Here is an 18,138-nt window from a genome sequence, read left to right on the forward strand (position 1 = left end):
AGGAATATATGTTGAGGGATTTATTAATTACACATTGCGCCTGGAATCTATGTTGAGGGATTTATTCATTACACATTGCGCCAGGAATCTATATTGAGGGATTTATTCATTACACATTGCGCCTGGAATCTATGTTGAGGGATTAATTCATTACACATTGCGCCAGGAATCTATGTTGAGGGATTTATTCATTACACATTGCGCCAGGAATCTATATTGAGGGATTTATTCATTACACATAGCGCCAGGAATATATGTTGAGGGATTTATTAATTACACATTGCGCCTGGAATCTATGTTGAGGGATTTATTCATTACACATTGCGCCAGGAATCTATATTGAGGGATTTATTCCTTACACATTGGAATCTATGTTGAGGGATTTATTCATTACACATTGCGCCAGGAATCTATATTGAGGGATTTATTCATTACACATTGCGTCTGGAATCTATGTTGAGGGATTTATTCATTACACATTGCGCCTGGAATCTATGTTGAGTGATTTATTTATTACACATTGCGCCTGAACCTATGTTGAGGGATTTTTCATTACACATTGCGTCTGGAATCTATGTTGACGGATTTATTCATTACACATTGAGCCTGGAATCTATGTTGAGGGATTTATTCATTACACATTGCGCCTGAATCTATGTTGAGGGATTTTTCATTACACATTGCGTCTGGAATCTATGTTGAGGGATTTATTCATTACACATTGCGTCTGGAATCTATGTTGAGGGATTTATTCATTACACATTGCGCCTGAATCTATGTTGAGGGATTTTTCATTACACATTGCGTCTGGAATCTATGTTGAGGGATTTATTCATTACACATTGCGTCTGGAATCTATGTTGATGGATTTATTCATTACACATTGCGCCAGGAATCTATGTTGAGGGATTTATTCATTACACATTGCGCCTGGAATCTTTGTTGAGCGATTTATTCATTACACATTGCGTCTTAATCTTTGTTGAAGGATTTATTCATTACACATTGCGTCTGGAATCTATGTTGAGGGATTTATTCATTACATATTGCGCCTAGAGCCTATGTTGAGGGATTTATTCATTACACATTGAGACTAGAACATATGTTGAGGGATTTATTCATTACACAATGCGCCTATAATCTATGTTGAGGGATTTATTCATTACACATTGAGCCTAGAACAAATGTTGAGGGATTTATTCATTACACAATGCGCCTAGAATTTATGTTGAGGAATTTATTCATTACACATTGAGCCTAGAACCAATGTTGAGAGATTTATTCATTACACATTGCGCCTAGAATCGATGCCGAGAGATTTATTCATTACACATTGTGCCTAGAATTGATGCTGAGGGATTTATTCATTACACATTGCGCCTAGAATTGATGCTGAGGGATTTATTCATTACACATTGAGCCTAGAATCAATGTTGAGGAATTTATTCATTACACATTGAGCCTAGAACCTATGTTGATGGATTAATTCATTACACAATGCGCCTAGAATCTATGTTGAGGGATGTATTCATTACACATTGAGCCTAGAACCTATGTCAAGGGATTTATTCATTACACATTGCGCCTAGAATCAATGTTGAGAGCTTTATTCATTACACAATGCGCCTAGAATCTATGTTGAGGGATTTATTCATTACACATTGAGCCTAGAATCTATGTTGAGGGATTTATTCATTACACATTGCGCCTAGAATCACTGTTGAGAGCTTTATTCATTACACACTGTGCCTAGAATCTATGTTGAGGGATTTATTCATTACATATTGCACCTAGAATCAATGTCGAGGAATTTATTAATTACACTTTGAGCCTAGAACATATGACGAGGGATTTATTTATTACATAATAAGTCTAGAATCTATGTTGAGATATTTATTCATTACACATTGCGCCTGGAATCTATGTTGAGGGATTAATTCATTACACATTGCGCCAGGAATCTATGTTGAGATATTTATTCATTACACATTGCGCCTGGAATCTATGTTGAGGGATTAATTCATTACACATTGCGCCAGGAATCTATGTTGAGGTATTTATTCATTACACATTGCGCCAGGAATCTATATTGAGGGATTTATTCATTACACATTGCGCCAGGAATATATGTTGAGGGATTTATTAATTACACATTGCGCCTGGAATCTATGTTGAGGGATTTATTCATTACACATTGAGTCTGGAATCTATGTTGAGATATTTATTCATTACACATTGCGCCTGGAATCTATGTTGAGGGATTAATTCTTTACACATTGCGCCAGGAATCTATGTTGAGAGATTTATTCATTACACATTGCGCCAGGAATCTATATTAAGGGATTTATTCATTACACATTGCGCCAGGAATATATGTTGAGGGATTTATTAATTACACATTGCGCCTGGAATCTATGTTGAGGGATTTATTCATTACACATTGTGCCAGGAATCTATATTGAGGGATTTATTCATTACACATTGCGCCTGGAATCTATGTTGAGGGATTTATTCATTACACATTGCGCCAGGAATCTATATTGAGGGATTTATTCTTTACACATTGCGTCTGGAATCTATGTTGAGGGATATATTCATTACACATTGCGCCTGGAATCTATGTTGAGGGATTTATTAATTACACATTGCGCCAGGAATCTATGTTGATGGATTTATTCATTACACATTGCGCCTGAATCTATGTTGAGGGATTTATTCATTACACATTGCGCCTGGAATCTATGTTGAGGGATTTATTCATTACACATTGCGCCCGAATCTATGTTGAGGGATTTATTCATTACACATTGCGCCTGAACCTATGTTGAGGGATTTTTCATTACACATTGCGTCTGGAATCTATGTTGAGGGATTTATTCATTACACATTGAGTCTGGAATCTATGTTGAGATATTTATTCATTACACATTGCGCCTGGAATCTATGTTGAGGGATTAATTCATTACACATTGCGTCAGGAATCTATGTTGAGAGATTTATTCATTACACATTGCGCCAGGAATCTATATTGATGGATTTATTCATTACACATTGCGCCAGGAATATATGTTGAGGGATTTATTAATTACACATTGCGCCTGGAATCTATGTTGAGGGATTTATTCATTACACATTGCGCCAGTAATCTATATTGAGGGATTTATTCATTACACATTGCGCCTGGAATCTATGTTGAGGGATTTATTCATTACACATTGCGCCAGTAATCTATATTGAGGGATTTATTCATTACACATTGCGTCTGGAATCTATGTTGAGGGATATATTCATTACACATTGCGCCTGGAATCTATGTTGAGGGATTTATTAATTACACATTGCGCCAGGAATATATGTTGAGGGATTTATTAATTACACATTGCGCCTGGAATCTATGTTGAGGGATTTATTCATTACACATTGCGCCAGGAATCTATATTGAGGGATTTATTCATTACACATTGCGCCTGGAATCTATGTTGAGGGATTTATTCATTACACATTGCGCCAGGAATCTATATTGAGGGATTTATTCATTACACATTGCGTCTGGAATCTATGTTGAGGGATATATTCATTACACATTGCGCCTGGAATCTATGTTGAGGGATTTATTAATTACACATTGCGCCAGGAATCTATGTTGATGGATTTATTCATTACACATTGCGCCTGAATCTATGTTGAGGGATTTATTCATTACACATTGCGCCTGGAATCTATGTTGAGGGATTTATTCATTACACATTGCGCCCGAATCTATGTTGAGGGATTTATTCATTACCCATTGCGCCTGAACCTATGTTGAGGGATTTTTCATTACACATTGCGTCTGGAATCTATGTTGAGGGATTTATTCATTACACATTGAGTCTGGAATCTATGTTGAGATATTTATTCATTACACATTGCGCCTGGAATCTATGTTGAGGGATTAATTCATTACACATTGCGCCAGGAATCTATGTTGAGAGATTTATTCATTACACATTGCGCCAGGAATCTATATTGAGGGATTTATTCATTACACATTGCGCCAGGAATATATGTTGAGGGATTTATTAATTACACATTGCGCCTGGAATCTATGTTGAGGGATTTATTCATTACACATTGCGCCAGGAATCTATATTGAGGGATTTATTCATTACACATTGCGCCTGGAATCTATGTTGAAGGATTTATTCATTACACATTGCGCCAGGAATCTATATTGAGGGATTTATTCATTACACATTGCGTCTGGAATCTATGTTGAGGGATATATTCATTACACATTGCGACTGGAATCTATGTTGAGGGATTTATTAATTACACATTGCGCCAGGAATCTATGTTGAGGGATTTATTCATTACACATTGCGCCTGAATCTATGTTGAGGGATTTATTCATTACACATTGCGCCTGAAATCTATGTTGAGGGATTTATTCATTACACATTGCGCCCGAATCTATGTTGAGGGATTTATTCATTACACATTGCGCCTGAACCTATGTTGAGGGATTTTTCATTACATATTGCGTCTGGAATCTATGTTGAGGGATTTATTCATTACACATTGAGTCTGGAATCTATGTTGAGATATTTATTCATTACACATTGCGCCTGGAATCTATGTTGAGGGATTAATTCATTACACATTGCGCCAGGAATCTATGTTGAGGGATTTATTCATTACATATTGCGCCAGGAATCTATATTGAGGAATTTATTCATTACACATTGCGCCAGGAATATATGTTGAGGGATTTATTAATTACACATTGCGCCTGGAATCTATGTTGAGGGATTTATTCATTACACATTGCGCCAGAAATCTATATTGAGGGATTTATTCATTACACATTGCGCCTGGAATCTATGTTGAGGGATTTATTCATTACACATTGCGCCAGGAATCTATGTTGAGGGATTTATTCATTACACATTGCGTCTGGAATCTATATTGAGGGATTTATTCATTACACATTGCGTCTGGAATCTATGTTGAGGGATATATTCATTACACATTGCGCCTGTAATCTATGTTGAGGGATTTATTCATTACATATTGCGCCTAGAACCAATGTTGAGGGATTTATTCATTACACATTGTGCCTATAGAATTGATGCTGAGTGATTTATTCATTACACAATGTGCCTAGAATCAATGTTGAGGAATTTATTCATTACACATTGAGCCTAGAACTGATGATGAGGGATTTATTTATTACATAATGAGTCTAGAATCTATGTTGAGATATTTATTCATTACACATTGCGCCTGGAATCTTATGTTGAGGGATTAATTCATTACACATTGCGCCAGGAATCTATGTTGAGGGATTTATTCATTACACATTGCGCCAGGAATCTATATTGAGGGATTTATTCATTACACATTGCGCCAGGAATATATGTTGAGGGATTTATTAATTACACATTGGGCCTGGAATCTATGTGAGGGATTTATTCATTACACATTGCGCCAGGAATCTATATTGAGGGATTTATTCATTACACATTGCGCCTGGAATCTATGTTGAGGGATTTATTCATTACACATTGCGCCAGGAATCTATATTGAGGGATTTATTCATTACACATTGCGCCTGGAATCTATGTTGAGGGATATATTCATTACACATTGTGCCTGGAATCTATGTTGAGGGATTTATTCATTACACATTGCGCCAGGAATCTATGTAGAGGGATTTATTCATTACACATTGCGCCTGGAATCTATGTTGAGGGATTTATTAATTACACATTGCCCCAGGAATCTATGTTGAGGGATTTATTCATTACACATTGCGCCTGAATCTATGTTGAGGGATTTATTCATTACACAATGCACCTGGAATCTATGTTGAGGGATTTATTCATTACACATTGCACCTGGAATCTATGTTGAGGGATTTATTCATTACACATTGCGCCTGAATCTATGTTGAGGGATTTATTCATTACACATTGCGCCAGGAATCTATATTGAGGGATTTATTCATTACACATTGCGCCTGGAATCTATGTTGAGGGATTTATTCATTACACATTGCGCCAGGAATCTATATTGAGGGATATATTCATTACACATTGCGCCTGGAATCTATGTTGAGGGATTTATTCATTACACATTGCGCCAGGAATCTATGTTGAGGGATTTATTCATTACACATTGCGCCTGAATCTATGTTGAGGGATTTATTCATTACACATTGCACCTGGAATCTATGTTGAGGGATTTATTCATTACACATTGCACCTGGAATCTATGTTGAGGGATTTATTCATTACACATTGCGCCTGAATCTATGTTGAGGGATTTATTCATTACACATTGCGTCTGAACCTATGTTGAGGGATTTTTCATTACACATTGCGTCTGGAATCTATGTTGAGGGATTTATTCATTACACATTGAGTCTGGAATCTATGTTGAGGGATTTATTCATTACACATTGAGTGTGGAATCTATGTTGAGGGATTTATTCATTACACATTGCGCCTGGAATCTATGTTGAGGGATTTATTCATTACACATTGCGCCTGAATCTATGTTGAGGGATTTATTCATTACACATTGCGCCAGGAATATATGTTGAGGGATTTATTAATTACACATTGCGCCTGGAATCTATGTTGAGGGATTTATTCATTACACATTGCGCCAGGAATCTATATTGAGGGATTTATTCATTACACATTGCGCCTGGAATCTATGTTGAGGGATTTATTCATTACACATTGCGCCAGGAATCTATATTGAGGGATTTATTCATTACACATTGCGCCTGGAATCTATGTTGAGGGATATATTCATTACACATTGCGCCTGGAATCTATGTTGAGGGATTTATTCATTACACATTGCGCCAGGAATCTATGTAGAGGGATTTATTCATTACACATTGCGCCTGGAATCTATGTTGAGGGATTTATTAATTACACATTGCCCCAGGAATCTATGTTGAGGGATTTATTCATTACACATTGCGCCTGAATCTATGTTGAGGGATTTATTCATTACACAATGCACCTGGAATCTATGTTGAGGGATTTATTCATTACACATTGCACCTGGAATCTATGTTGAGGGATTTATTCATTACACATTGCGCCTGAATCTATGTTGAGGGATTTATTCATTACACATTGCGCCAGGAATCTATATTGAGGGATTTATTCATTACACATTGTGCCTGGAATCTATGTTGAGGGATTTATTCATTACACATTGCGCCAGGAATCTATATTGAGGGATATATTCATTACACATTGCGCCTGGAATCTATGTTGAGGGATTTATTCATTACACATTGCGCCAGGAATCTATGTTGAGGGATTTATTCATTACACATTGCGCCTGAATCTATGTTGAGGGATTTATTCATTACACATTGCACCTGGAATCTATGTTGAGGGATTTATTCATTACATATTGCGCCTGGAATCTATGTTGAGGGATTTATTCATTACACATTGCGCCTGAATCTATGTTGAGGGATTTATTCATTACACATTGCGTCTGAACCTATGTTGAGGGATTTTTCATTACACATTGCGTCTGGAATCTATGTTGAGGGATTTATTCATTACACATTGAGTCTGGAATCTATGTTGAGGGATTTATTCATTACACATTGAGTCTGGAATCTATGTTGAGGGATTTATTCATTACACATTGCGCCTGGAATCTATGTTGAGGGATTTATTCATTACACATTGCGCCTGAATCTATGTTGAGGGATTTATTCATTACACATTGCGTCTGGAATCTATGTTGAGGGATTTATTCATTACACATTGCGTCTGGAATCTATGTTGAGGGATTTATTCATCACATATTGCGCCTAGAACCTATGTTGAGGGATTTATTCATTACACATTGCGGCAGGAATCTATGTTGAGGGATTTATTCACTACACATTGCGCCAGGAATCTATGTTGAGGGATTTATTCATTACACATTGCGCCAGGAATCTATGTTGAGGGATTTATTCATTACACATTGTGCCTGGAATCAATGTTCAGGAATTTATTCATTACACATGGAGACTAGAACATATGTTGAGGGATTTATTCATTACACAATGCGCCTAGAATCTATGTTGAGGGATTTATTCATCACACATTGAGCCTAGAACCTATGTTGAGAGATTTATTCATTACACATTGCGCCTAGAATCGATGTCGAGAGATTTATTCATTACACATTGTGCCTATAGAATTGATGCTGAGGGATTTATTCATTACATAATGCGCCTAGAATCAATGTTGAGGAATTTATTCATTACACATTGAGCCTAGAACCTATGTTGATGGATTAATTCATTACACAATGCGCCTATAATCTATGTTGAGGGATTTATTCATTACACATTGAGCCTAGAACCTATGTTAAGGGATTTATTCATTACACATTGCGCCTAGAATCAATGTTGAGAGCTTTATTCATTACACACTGTGCCTAGAATCTATGCTGAGGGATTTATTCATTACAAATTGAACCTAGAACCTATGTTGAGGGATTTATTCATTACATATTGCACCTAGAATCAATGTCGAGGAAATTATTAATTACACATTGAGCCTAGAATTGATGCTGAGGGATTTATTCATTACATAATGAGCCTAGAATTGATGCTGGGGTATTTATTCATTACATAATGCGCCTAGAATTGATGCTGAGGGTTTTGTTCATGACACATTGCGCCAAGAATCTATTTTGAGGGATTTATTTATCACATATTGTGCCTTGAATTGATGCTGAGGGATTTATTCATTACACATTGTACCTAGAATCTATGTTGAGGGATTTATTAATTACATGTTGCGCCTAGAATTTATGCTGAGGGATTAATTCATTACATATTGAGCCTTGAATTGTTGATGAGGGATTAATTCATTACACATTGAGAATTTAATAAGAATCTATCACATAGCAACACTGTTTAAAACATCATTGTTTAAAGTAGAAAGGTAGGCTTAAGAAATCTCGTGCCTATGCTTCAGATGAATTAAACGATCCTTGCTTAGTCTTCCTACCAAGTGGGAATGATGATCTGCCTGAAAATAACATAAAGAGTTCATATTAGCTTCTTTACAGAGTGCTGTTCATGGTGGTGTTTACACGTGTATATCTAACTGACTAGGTGGTGTTTACACGTGTATATCTAACTGACTAGGTGGTGTTTACATGTGTATATCTAACTGACTAGGTGGTGTTTACATGTGTATATCTAACTGACTAGGTGGTGTTTACATGTGTATATCTAACTGACTAGATGGTGTTTACATGTGTATTTCTAACTGACTAGGTGGTGTTTACACGAGTGTATCTAACAGATTAGGTGGTGTTTACATATGTATATCTAACTGACTAGGTGGTGTTTACATGTGTATATCTAATTGACTAGGTGGTGTTTACATGTGTACATCTAACTGACTAGGTGGTGTTTACAAGAGTATATCTAACTGACTAGGTGGTGTTTACATATGTATATCTAACCACTAGGTGGTGTTTACATGTATATATCTAGCTGACTAGGTAGTGTTTACATGTGTACATCCAGCTGACTAGGTGGGAATTACATGTGTATATCGAGCCGACTAGATGGTGTTTACATGTGTATATGCAGCTGACTAGGTGGTGTTTACATGTGTATATCCAGCTGACTAGATGGTGTTTACATGTGTATATGCAGCTGACTAGGTGGTGTTTACATGTGTATATCCTGCTGACTAGATGGTGTTTACATGTGTATATGCAGCTGACTAGGTGGTGTTTACATGTGTATATCCTGCTGACTAGATGGTGTTTACATGTATATATCCTGCTGACTAGGTGGTGTTTACATGTGTATATCTAACTGACTAGATGGTGTTTACATGTGTATATCCAGCCGACTAGATGGTGTTTACATGTGTATATCTAACTAACTAGGTAGTGTTTACATGTGTATATCTAACTGACTAGGTGGTGTTTACATGTGTATATCCAGCTTACTAGGTGGTGTTTATACGTGTATATCCACGTGACTAGGTGGTGTTTACATGTGTATATCCAGTTGACTAGGTGGTGTTTACATGTGTATATCCAGCTGTCTAGGTGGTGTTTACATGTGCATATCCAGCCGACTAGATGGTGTTTACATGTGTATATGCAGCTGACTAGGTGGTGTTTACATGTGTATATCTAACTGACTAGATGGTGTTTACATGTGTATATCCAGCCGACTAGATGGTGTTTACATGTGTATATCCAGATGACTAGGTGGTGTTTACATGTGTATATCCAGCTGACTAGATGGTGTTTACATGTGTATATCTAACTGACTAGGTGGTGTTTACATGCGTATATCCTGTTGACTAGGTGGTGTTTACATGTATATCCTGCTGACTAGGTGGTGTTTACATGTATATCCTGTTGACCAGGTGGTGTTTACATGTGTATATCCAGGTGATCAGATGGTGTTTACATGTGTATATCCAGGTGACTAGGTGGTGTTTACATGTGTATATCCAGCTGACTAGGTGGTGTTTACATGCGTATATCCAGCTGACTAGGTGGTGTTTACATGTGTATATCCAGGTGACTAGGTGGTGTTTACATGTGTATATCCAGATGACTAGGTGGTGTTTACATGTGTATATCCTGCTGACTAGGTGGTGTTTACATGTGTATATCGAGCTGACTAGGTGGTGTTTACATGTGTATATCCAGCTGACTAGATGGTGTTTACATGTGTATATCCAGGTGAATAGGTGGTGTTTACATGTGTATATTGCAGCTGACTAGGTGGTGTTTACATGTGTATATCCAGCTGATTAGGTGGTGTTTACATGTGTATATCCAGCCGACTAGGTGGTGTTTACACGTGTATATCCAGCTGACTAGGTGGTGTTTACATGTGTATATGCAGCTGACTAGGTGGTGTTTACATGTGTATATCCAGCTGACTAGATGGTGTTTACATGTGTATATGCAGCTGACTAGGTGGTGTTTACATGTGTATATCAGCTGACTTGGTGGTGTTTATATGTGTATATCCTGCTGACTAGGTGGTGTTTACATGTATATCCTGCTGACTAGGTGGTGTTTACATGTGTATATCCAGCTGACTAGGTGGTGTTTACATGTGTATATCTAACTGACTAGGTGGTGTTTACATGCGTATATCCTGCTGACTAGGTGGTGTTTACATGTATATCCTGCTGACTAAGTGGTGTTTACATGTGTATATCCAGGTGACTAGGTGGTGTTTACATGTGTACATCCTGTTGACTAGGTGGTGTTTACATGTGTATATCGAGCTGACTAGGTGGTGTTTACATGTGTATATCGAGCTGACTAGGTGGTGTTTACATGTGTATATCCAGCTGACTAGATGGTGTTTACATGTGTATATCCTGCTGACTAAGTGGGGTTTACATGTGTATATCCAGCTGACTAGATGGTGTTTACATGTGTATATCCAGCCGACTAGATGGTGTTTACATGTGTATATCCAGCTGACTAGGTGGTGTTTACATGTGTATATGCAGCTGACTAGGAGGTGTTTACATGTGTATATCGAGCTGACTAGGTGGTGTTTACATGTGTATATCTAACTGACTAGGTGGTGTTTACATGCATATATCCAGCTGAATAGGTGGCGTTTACATGTGTATATCTAACTGACTAGGTGGTGTTTACATGTGTATATCTAACTGACTAGGTGGTGTTTACATGTGTATATCCTGCTGACTAGGTGGGGTTTACATGTATATATCTAACTGACTAGGTGGTGTTTACATGTGTATATCCTGCTGACTATGTGGGGTTTACATGTGTATATCCAGCTGACTAGGTGGCGTTTACATGTGTATATCCAGCTGACTAGATGGTGTTTACATGTGTGTATCCAGCTGACTAGATGGTGTTTACATGTGTATATCCAGCTGACTAGGTGGTGTTTACATGTGTATATCTGACTAGGTGGTGTTTACATGTGTATATGCAGCTGACTAGGTGGTGTTTACATGTGTATATCCAGCTGACTAGGTGGTGTTTACATGTGTATATCGAGCTGACTAGGTGGTGTTTGCATATGTATATGCAGCTGACTAGCTGGTGTTTACATGTGTATATCCAGCTGACTAGATGGTGTTTACATGTGTATATCCTGCTGACTAGGTGGTGTTTACATGTGTATATCCAGCTGACTAGATGGTGTTTACATGTGTATATCTAACTGACTAGGTGGTGTTTACATGTGTATATCTAACTGATTAGGTGGTGTTTACATGTGTATATCCTGCTGACTAGGTGGGGTTTACATGTGTATATCTAACTGACTAGGTGGTGTTTACATGTGTATATCCAGCTGACTATGTGGGGTTTACATGTGTATATCCAGCTGACTAGGTGGCGTTTACATGTGTATATCCAGCTGACTAGATGGTGTTTACATGTGTGTATCCAGCTGACTAGATGGTGTTTACATGTGTGTATCCAGCTGACTAGATGGTGTTTACATGTGTATATCCAGCTGACTAGGTGGTGTTTACATGTGTATATCTAACTGACTAGGTGGTGTTTACATGTGTATATCTAACTGACTAGGTGGTGTTTACATGTGTATATCCTGCTGACTAGGTGGGGTTTACATGTATATATCTAACTGACTAGGTGGTGTTTACATGTGTATATCCTGCTGACTATGTGGGGTTTACATGTGTATATCCAGCTGACTAGGTGGCGTTTACATGTGTATATCCAGCTGACTAGATGGTGTTTACATGTGTGTATCCAGCTGACTAGATGGTGTTTACATGTGTATATCCAGCTGACTAGGTGGTGTTTACATGTGTATATCTAACTGACTAGGTGGTGTTTACATGTGTATATCCTGCTGACTAGGTGGTGTTTACATGTATATCCTGCTGACTAGGTGGTGTTTACATGTGTATATCCAGCTGACTAGATGGTGTTTACATGTGTATATCCAGCTGACTAGGTGGTGTTTACATGTATATCCTGCTGACTAGGTGGTGTTTACATGTGAATATCCTGCTGAATAGGTGGTGTTTACATGTGTATATCGAGGTGACTAGGTGGTGTTTACATGTGTATATCGAGCTGACTAGGTGGTGTTTACTTGTGTATATCTAACTGACTAGGTGGTGTTTACATGTGTATATCCAGCTGACTAAGTGGGGTTTACATGTGTATATCCAGCTGACTAGATGGTGTTTACATGTGTATATCCAGCTGACTAGATGGTGTTTACATGTGTATATCCAGCAGACTAGGTGGTGTTTACATGTGTATATGCAGCAAAGTGGTGTTTACATGTGTATATCGAGCTGACTAGGTGGTGTTTACATGTGTATATCTAACTGACTAGGTGGTGTTTACATGCATATATCCAGCTGACTAGATGGTGTTTACATGTGTATATCTAACTGACTAGGTGGTGTTTACATGTGTATATCTAACTGACTAGGTGGTGTTTACATGTGTATATCCTGCTGACTAGGTGGTGTTTACATGTGTATATCTAACTGACTAGGTGGTGTTTACATGTGTATATCCAGCTGACTATGTGGGGTTTACATGTGTATATCCAGCTGACTAGGTGGCGTTTACATGTGTATATCCAGCTGACCAGATGGTGTTTACATGTGTGTATCCAGCTGACTAGATGGTGTTTACATGTGTATATCCAGCTGACTAGGTGGTGTTTACATGTGTATATCTAACTGACTAGGTGGTGTTTACATGTGTATATCCTGCTGACTAGGTGGTGTTTACATGTATATCCTGATGACTAGGTGGTGTTTACATGTGTATATCCAGCTGACTAGGTGGTGTTTACATGTGTATATCTAACTGACTAGGTGGTGTTTACATGTGTATATCCTGCTGACTAGGTGGTGTTTACATGTGTATATCCAGGTGACTAGGTGGTGTTTACATGTGTATAACCTGCTGACTAGGTGGTGTTTACATGTGTATATCGAGCTGACGAGGTGGTGTTTACATGTGTATATCTAACTGACTAGGTGGCGTTTACATGTGTATATCCAGCTGACTAGATGGTGTTTACATGTGTATATCCTGCTGACTAGGTGGGGTTTACATGTGTATATACAGCTGACTAGATGGTGTTTACATGTGTATAACCAGCTGACTAGATGGTGTTTACATGTGTATATCCAGCTGACTAGGTGGTGTTTACATGTGTATATGCAGCTGACTAGGTGGTGTTTATATGTGTATATCGAGCTGACTAGGTGGTGTTTACATGTGTATATCTAACTGACTAGGTGGTGTTTACATGTATATCCTGCTGACTAGGTGGTGTTTACATGTATATCCAGCTGACTAGATGGTGTTTACATGTGTATATCCAGCTGACTAGATGGTGTTTACATGTGTATATCCTGCTGACTAGGTGGGGTTTACATGTGTATATCCAACTGACTAGGTGGTGTTTACATGTGTATATCCAGCTGACTAGGTGGGGTTTACATGTGTATATCCAGCTGACTAGATGGTGTTTACATGTGTATATCCTGCTGACTAGGTTGTGTTTACATGTGTATATCCAGCTGACTAGGTGGTGTTTACATGCGTATATCCAGCTGACTAGGTGGTGTTTACATGTGTATATCCAGGTGACTAGGTGGTGTTTACATGTGTATATCCAGATGACTAGGTGGTGATTACATGTGTATATCCTGCTGACTAGGTGGTGTTTACATGTGTATATCGAGCTGACTAGGTGGTGTTTACATGTGTATATCCAGCTGACTAGATGGTGTTTACATGTGTATATCCAGGTGAATAGGTGGTGTTTACATGTGTATATGCAGCTGACTAGGTGGTGTTTACATGTGTATATCCAGCTGACTAGGTGGTGTTTACGTGTGTATATCCAGCCGACTAGGTGGTGTTTACATGTGTATATCCAGCTGACTAGGTGGTGTTTACATGTGTATATCCAGCTGACTAGGTGGTGTTTACATGTGTATATCCAGCTGACTAGGTGGTGTTTACATGTGTATATCCAGCTGACTAGGTGGTGTTTACATGTGTATATCCAGCCGACTAGATGGTGTTTACATGTGTATATCCAGATGACTAGGTGGTGTTTACATGTGTATATCCAGCTGACTAGATGGTGTTTACATGTGTATATGCAGCTGACTAGGTGGTGTTTACATGTGTATATCCTGCTGACTAGATGGTGTTACATGTGTATATGCAGCTGACTAGGTGGTGTTTACATGTGTATATCCTGCTGACTAGATGGTGTTTACATGTATATATCCTGCTGACTAGGTGGTGTTTACATGTGTATATCTAACTGACTAGGTGGTGTTTACATGTATATCCTGCTGACTAGGTGGTGTTTACATGTATATCCAGCTGACTAGATGGTGTTTACATGTGTATATCCAGCTGACTAGATGGTGTTTACATGTGTATATCCTGCTGACTAGGTGGGGTTTACATGTGTATATCCAACTGACTAGGTGGTGTTTACATGTGTATATCCAGCTGACTAGGTGGGGTTTACATGTGTATATCCAGCTGACTAGATGGTGTTTACATGTGTATATCCAGGTGACTAGGTGGTGTTTACATGTGTATATCCAGATGACTAGGTGGTGATTACATGTGTATATCCTGCTGACTAGGTGGTGTTTACATGTGTATATCGAGCTGACTAGGTGGTGTTTACATGTGTATATCCAGCTGACTAGATGGTGTTTACATGTGTATATCCAGGTGAATAGGTGGTGTTTACATGTGTATATGCAGCTGACTAGGTGGTGTTTACATGTGTATATCCAGCTGACTAGGTGGTGTTTACGTGTGTATATCCAGCCGACTAGGTGGTGTTTACATGTGTATATCCAGCTAACTAGGTGGTGTTTACATGTGTATATCCAGCTGACTAGGTGGTGTTTACATGTGTATATCCAGCTGACTAGGTGGTGTTTACATGTGTATATCCAGCTGACTAGGTGGTGTTTACATGTGTATATGCAGCTGACTAGCTGGTGTTTACATGTGTATATCCAGCTGACTAGATGGTGTTTACATGTGTATATCCTGCTGACTAGGTGGTGTTTATATGTGTATGTCCAGCTGACTAGATGGTGTTTACATGTGTATATCTAACTGACTAGGTGGTGTTTACATGTGTATATCCAGCTGACTAGATGGTGTTTACATGTGTATATCTAACTGACTAGGTGGTGTTTACATGTGTATATCCTGCTGACTAGGTGGGGTTTACATGTGTATATCTAACTGACTAGGTGGTGTTTACATGTGTATATCCTGCTGACTATGTGGGGTTTACATGTGTATATCCAGCTGACTAGGTGGCGTTTACATGTGTATATCCAGCTGACTAGATGGTGTTTACATGTGTGTATCCAGCTGACTAGATGGTGTTTACATGTGTATATCCAGCTGACTAGGTGGTGTTTACATGTGTATATCTAACTGACTAGGTGGTGTTTACATGTGTATATCCTGCTGACTAGGTGGTGTTTACATGTATATCCTGATGACTAGGTGGTGTTTACATGTGTATATCCAGCTGACTAGGTGGTGTTTACATGTGTATATCTAACTGACTAGGTGGTGTTTACATGTGTATATCCTGCTGACTAGGTGTGGTTTACATATGTATATCTAACTGACTAGGTGGTGTTTACATGTGTATATCCTGCTGACTATGTGGGGTTTACATGTGTATATCCAGCTGACTAGGTGGCGTTTACATGTGTATATCCAGCTGACTAGATGGTGTTTACATGTGTGTATCCAGCTGACTAGATGGTGTTTACATGTGTATATCCAGCTGACTAGGTGGTGTTTACATGTGTATATCTAACTGACTAGGTGGTGTTTACATGCGTATATCCTGCTGACTAGGTGGTGTTTACATGTATATCCTGCTGACTAGGTGGTGTTTACATGTGAATATCCAGCTGACTAGATGGTGTTTACATGTGTATATCCTGCTGACTAGGTGGTGTTTACATGTATATCCTGCTGACTAGGTGGTGTTTACATGTGAATATCCAGGTGACTAGGTGGTGTTTACATGTGTATATCCTGTTGACTAGGTGGTGTTTACATGTGTATATCAAGCTGACTAGGTGGTGTTTACTTGTGTATATCTAACTGACTAGGTGGTGTTTACATGTGTATATCCAGCTAACTAAGTGGGGTTTACATGTGTATATCCAGCTGACTAGATGGTGTTTACATGTGTATATCCAGCTGACTAGATGGTGTTTACATGTGTATATCCAGCTGACTAGGTGGTGTTTACATGTGTATATGCAGCTGACTAGGTGGTATTTACATGTGTATATCGAGCTGACTAGGTGGTGTTTACACGTGTATATCTAACTGACTAGGTGGTGTTTACATGCATATATGCAGCTGACTAGATGGTGTTTACATGTGTATATTTAACTGACTAGGTGGTGTTTACATGTGTATATCTAACTGACTAGGTGGTGTTTACATGTGTATATCCTGCTGACTAGGTGGGGTTTACATGTGTATATCTAACTGACTAGGTGGTGTTTACATGTGTATATCCAGCTGACTATGTGGGGTTTACATGTGTATATCCAGCTGACTAGGTGGCGTTTACATGTGTATATCCAGCTGACTAGATGGTGTTTACATGTGTGTATCCAGCTGACTAGATGGTGTTTACATGTGTATATCCAGCTGACTAGGTGGTGTTTACATGTGTATATCTAACTGACTAGGTGGTGTTTACATGTGTATATCCTGCTGACTAGGTGGTGTTTACATGTATATCCTGATGACTAGGTGGTGTTTACATGTGTATATCCAGCTGACTAGGTGGTGTTTACATGTGTATATCTAACTGACTAGGTGGTGTTTACATGTGTATATCCTGCTGACTAGGTGGTGTTTACATGTGTATATCCAGGTGACTAGGTGGTGTTTACATGTGTATATCCTGCTGACTAGGTAGTGTTTACATGTGTATATCGAGCTGACTAGGTGGTGTTTACATGTGTATATCTAACTGACTAGGTGGCGTTTACATGTGTATATCCAGCTGACTAGATGGTGTTTACATGTGTATATCCTGCTGACTAG

At 38.5% G+C, this 18,138-nt stretch overlaps 1 protein-coding gene across 1 annotated transcript in view; it reads right to left on the minus strand.

Annotated features, from left to right (window-relative positions):
- Positions 1-8,128: 8,128 nt before the first annotated feature.
- Positions 8,129-18,138, minus strand: part of LOC102800724 (NF-kappa-B inhibitor-interacting Ras-like protein 2) — a 51,024-nt gene continuing 41,014 nt past the window's right edge. The window contains exon 7 of the mRNA XM_085508168.1: positions 8,129-9,050. Within this exon, the coding sequence (XP_085364294.1) occupies positions 8,986-9,050 (65 nt within the window). The 3' untranslated portion in view covers positions 8,129-8,985. The remainder of the gene's footprint in view (positions 9,051-18,138) is intronic.

Source organism: Saccoglossus kowalevskii, chromosome 14 (assembly GCF_978046115.1).
Source record: "Saccoglossus kowalevskii chromosome 14, keSacKowa6.1, whole genome shotgun sequence".
NCBI lineage: Eukaryota > Metazoa > Hemichordata > Enteropneusta > Harrimaniidae > Saccoglossus > Saccoglossus kowalevskii.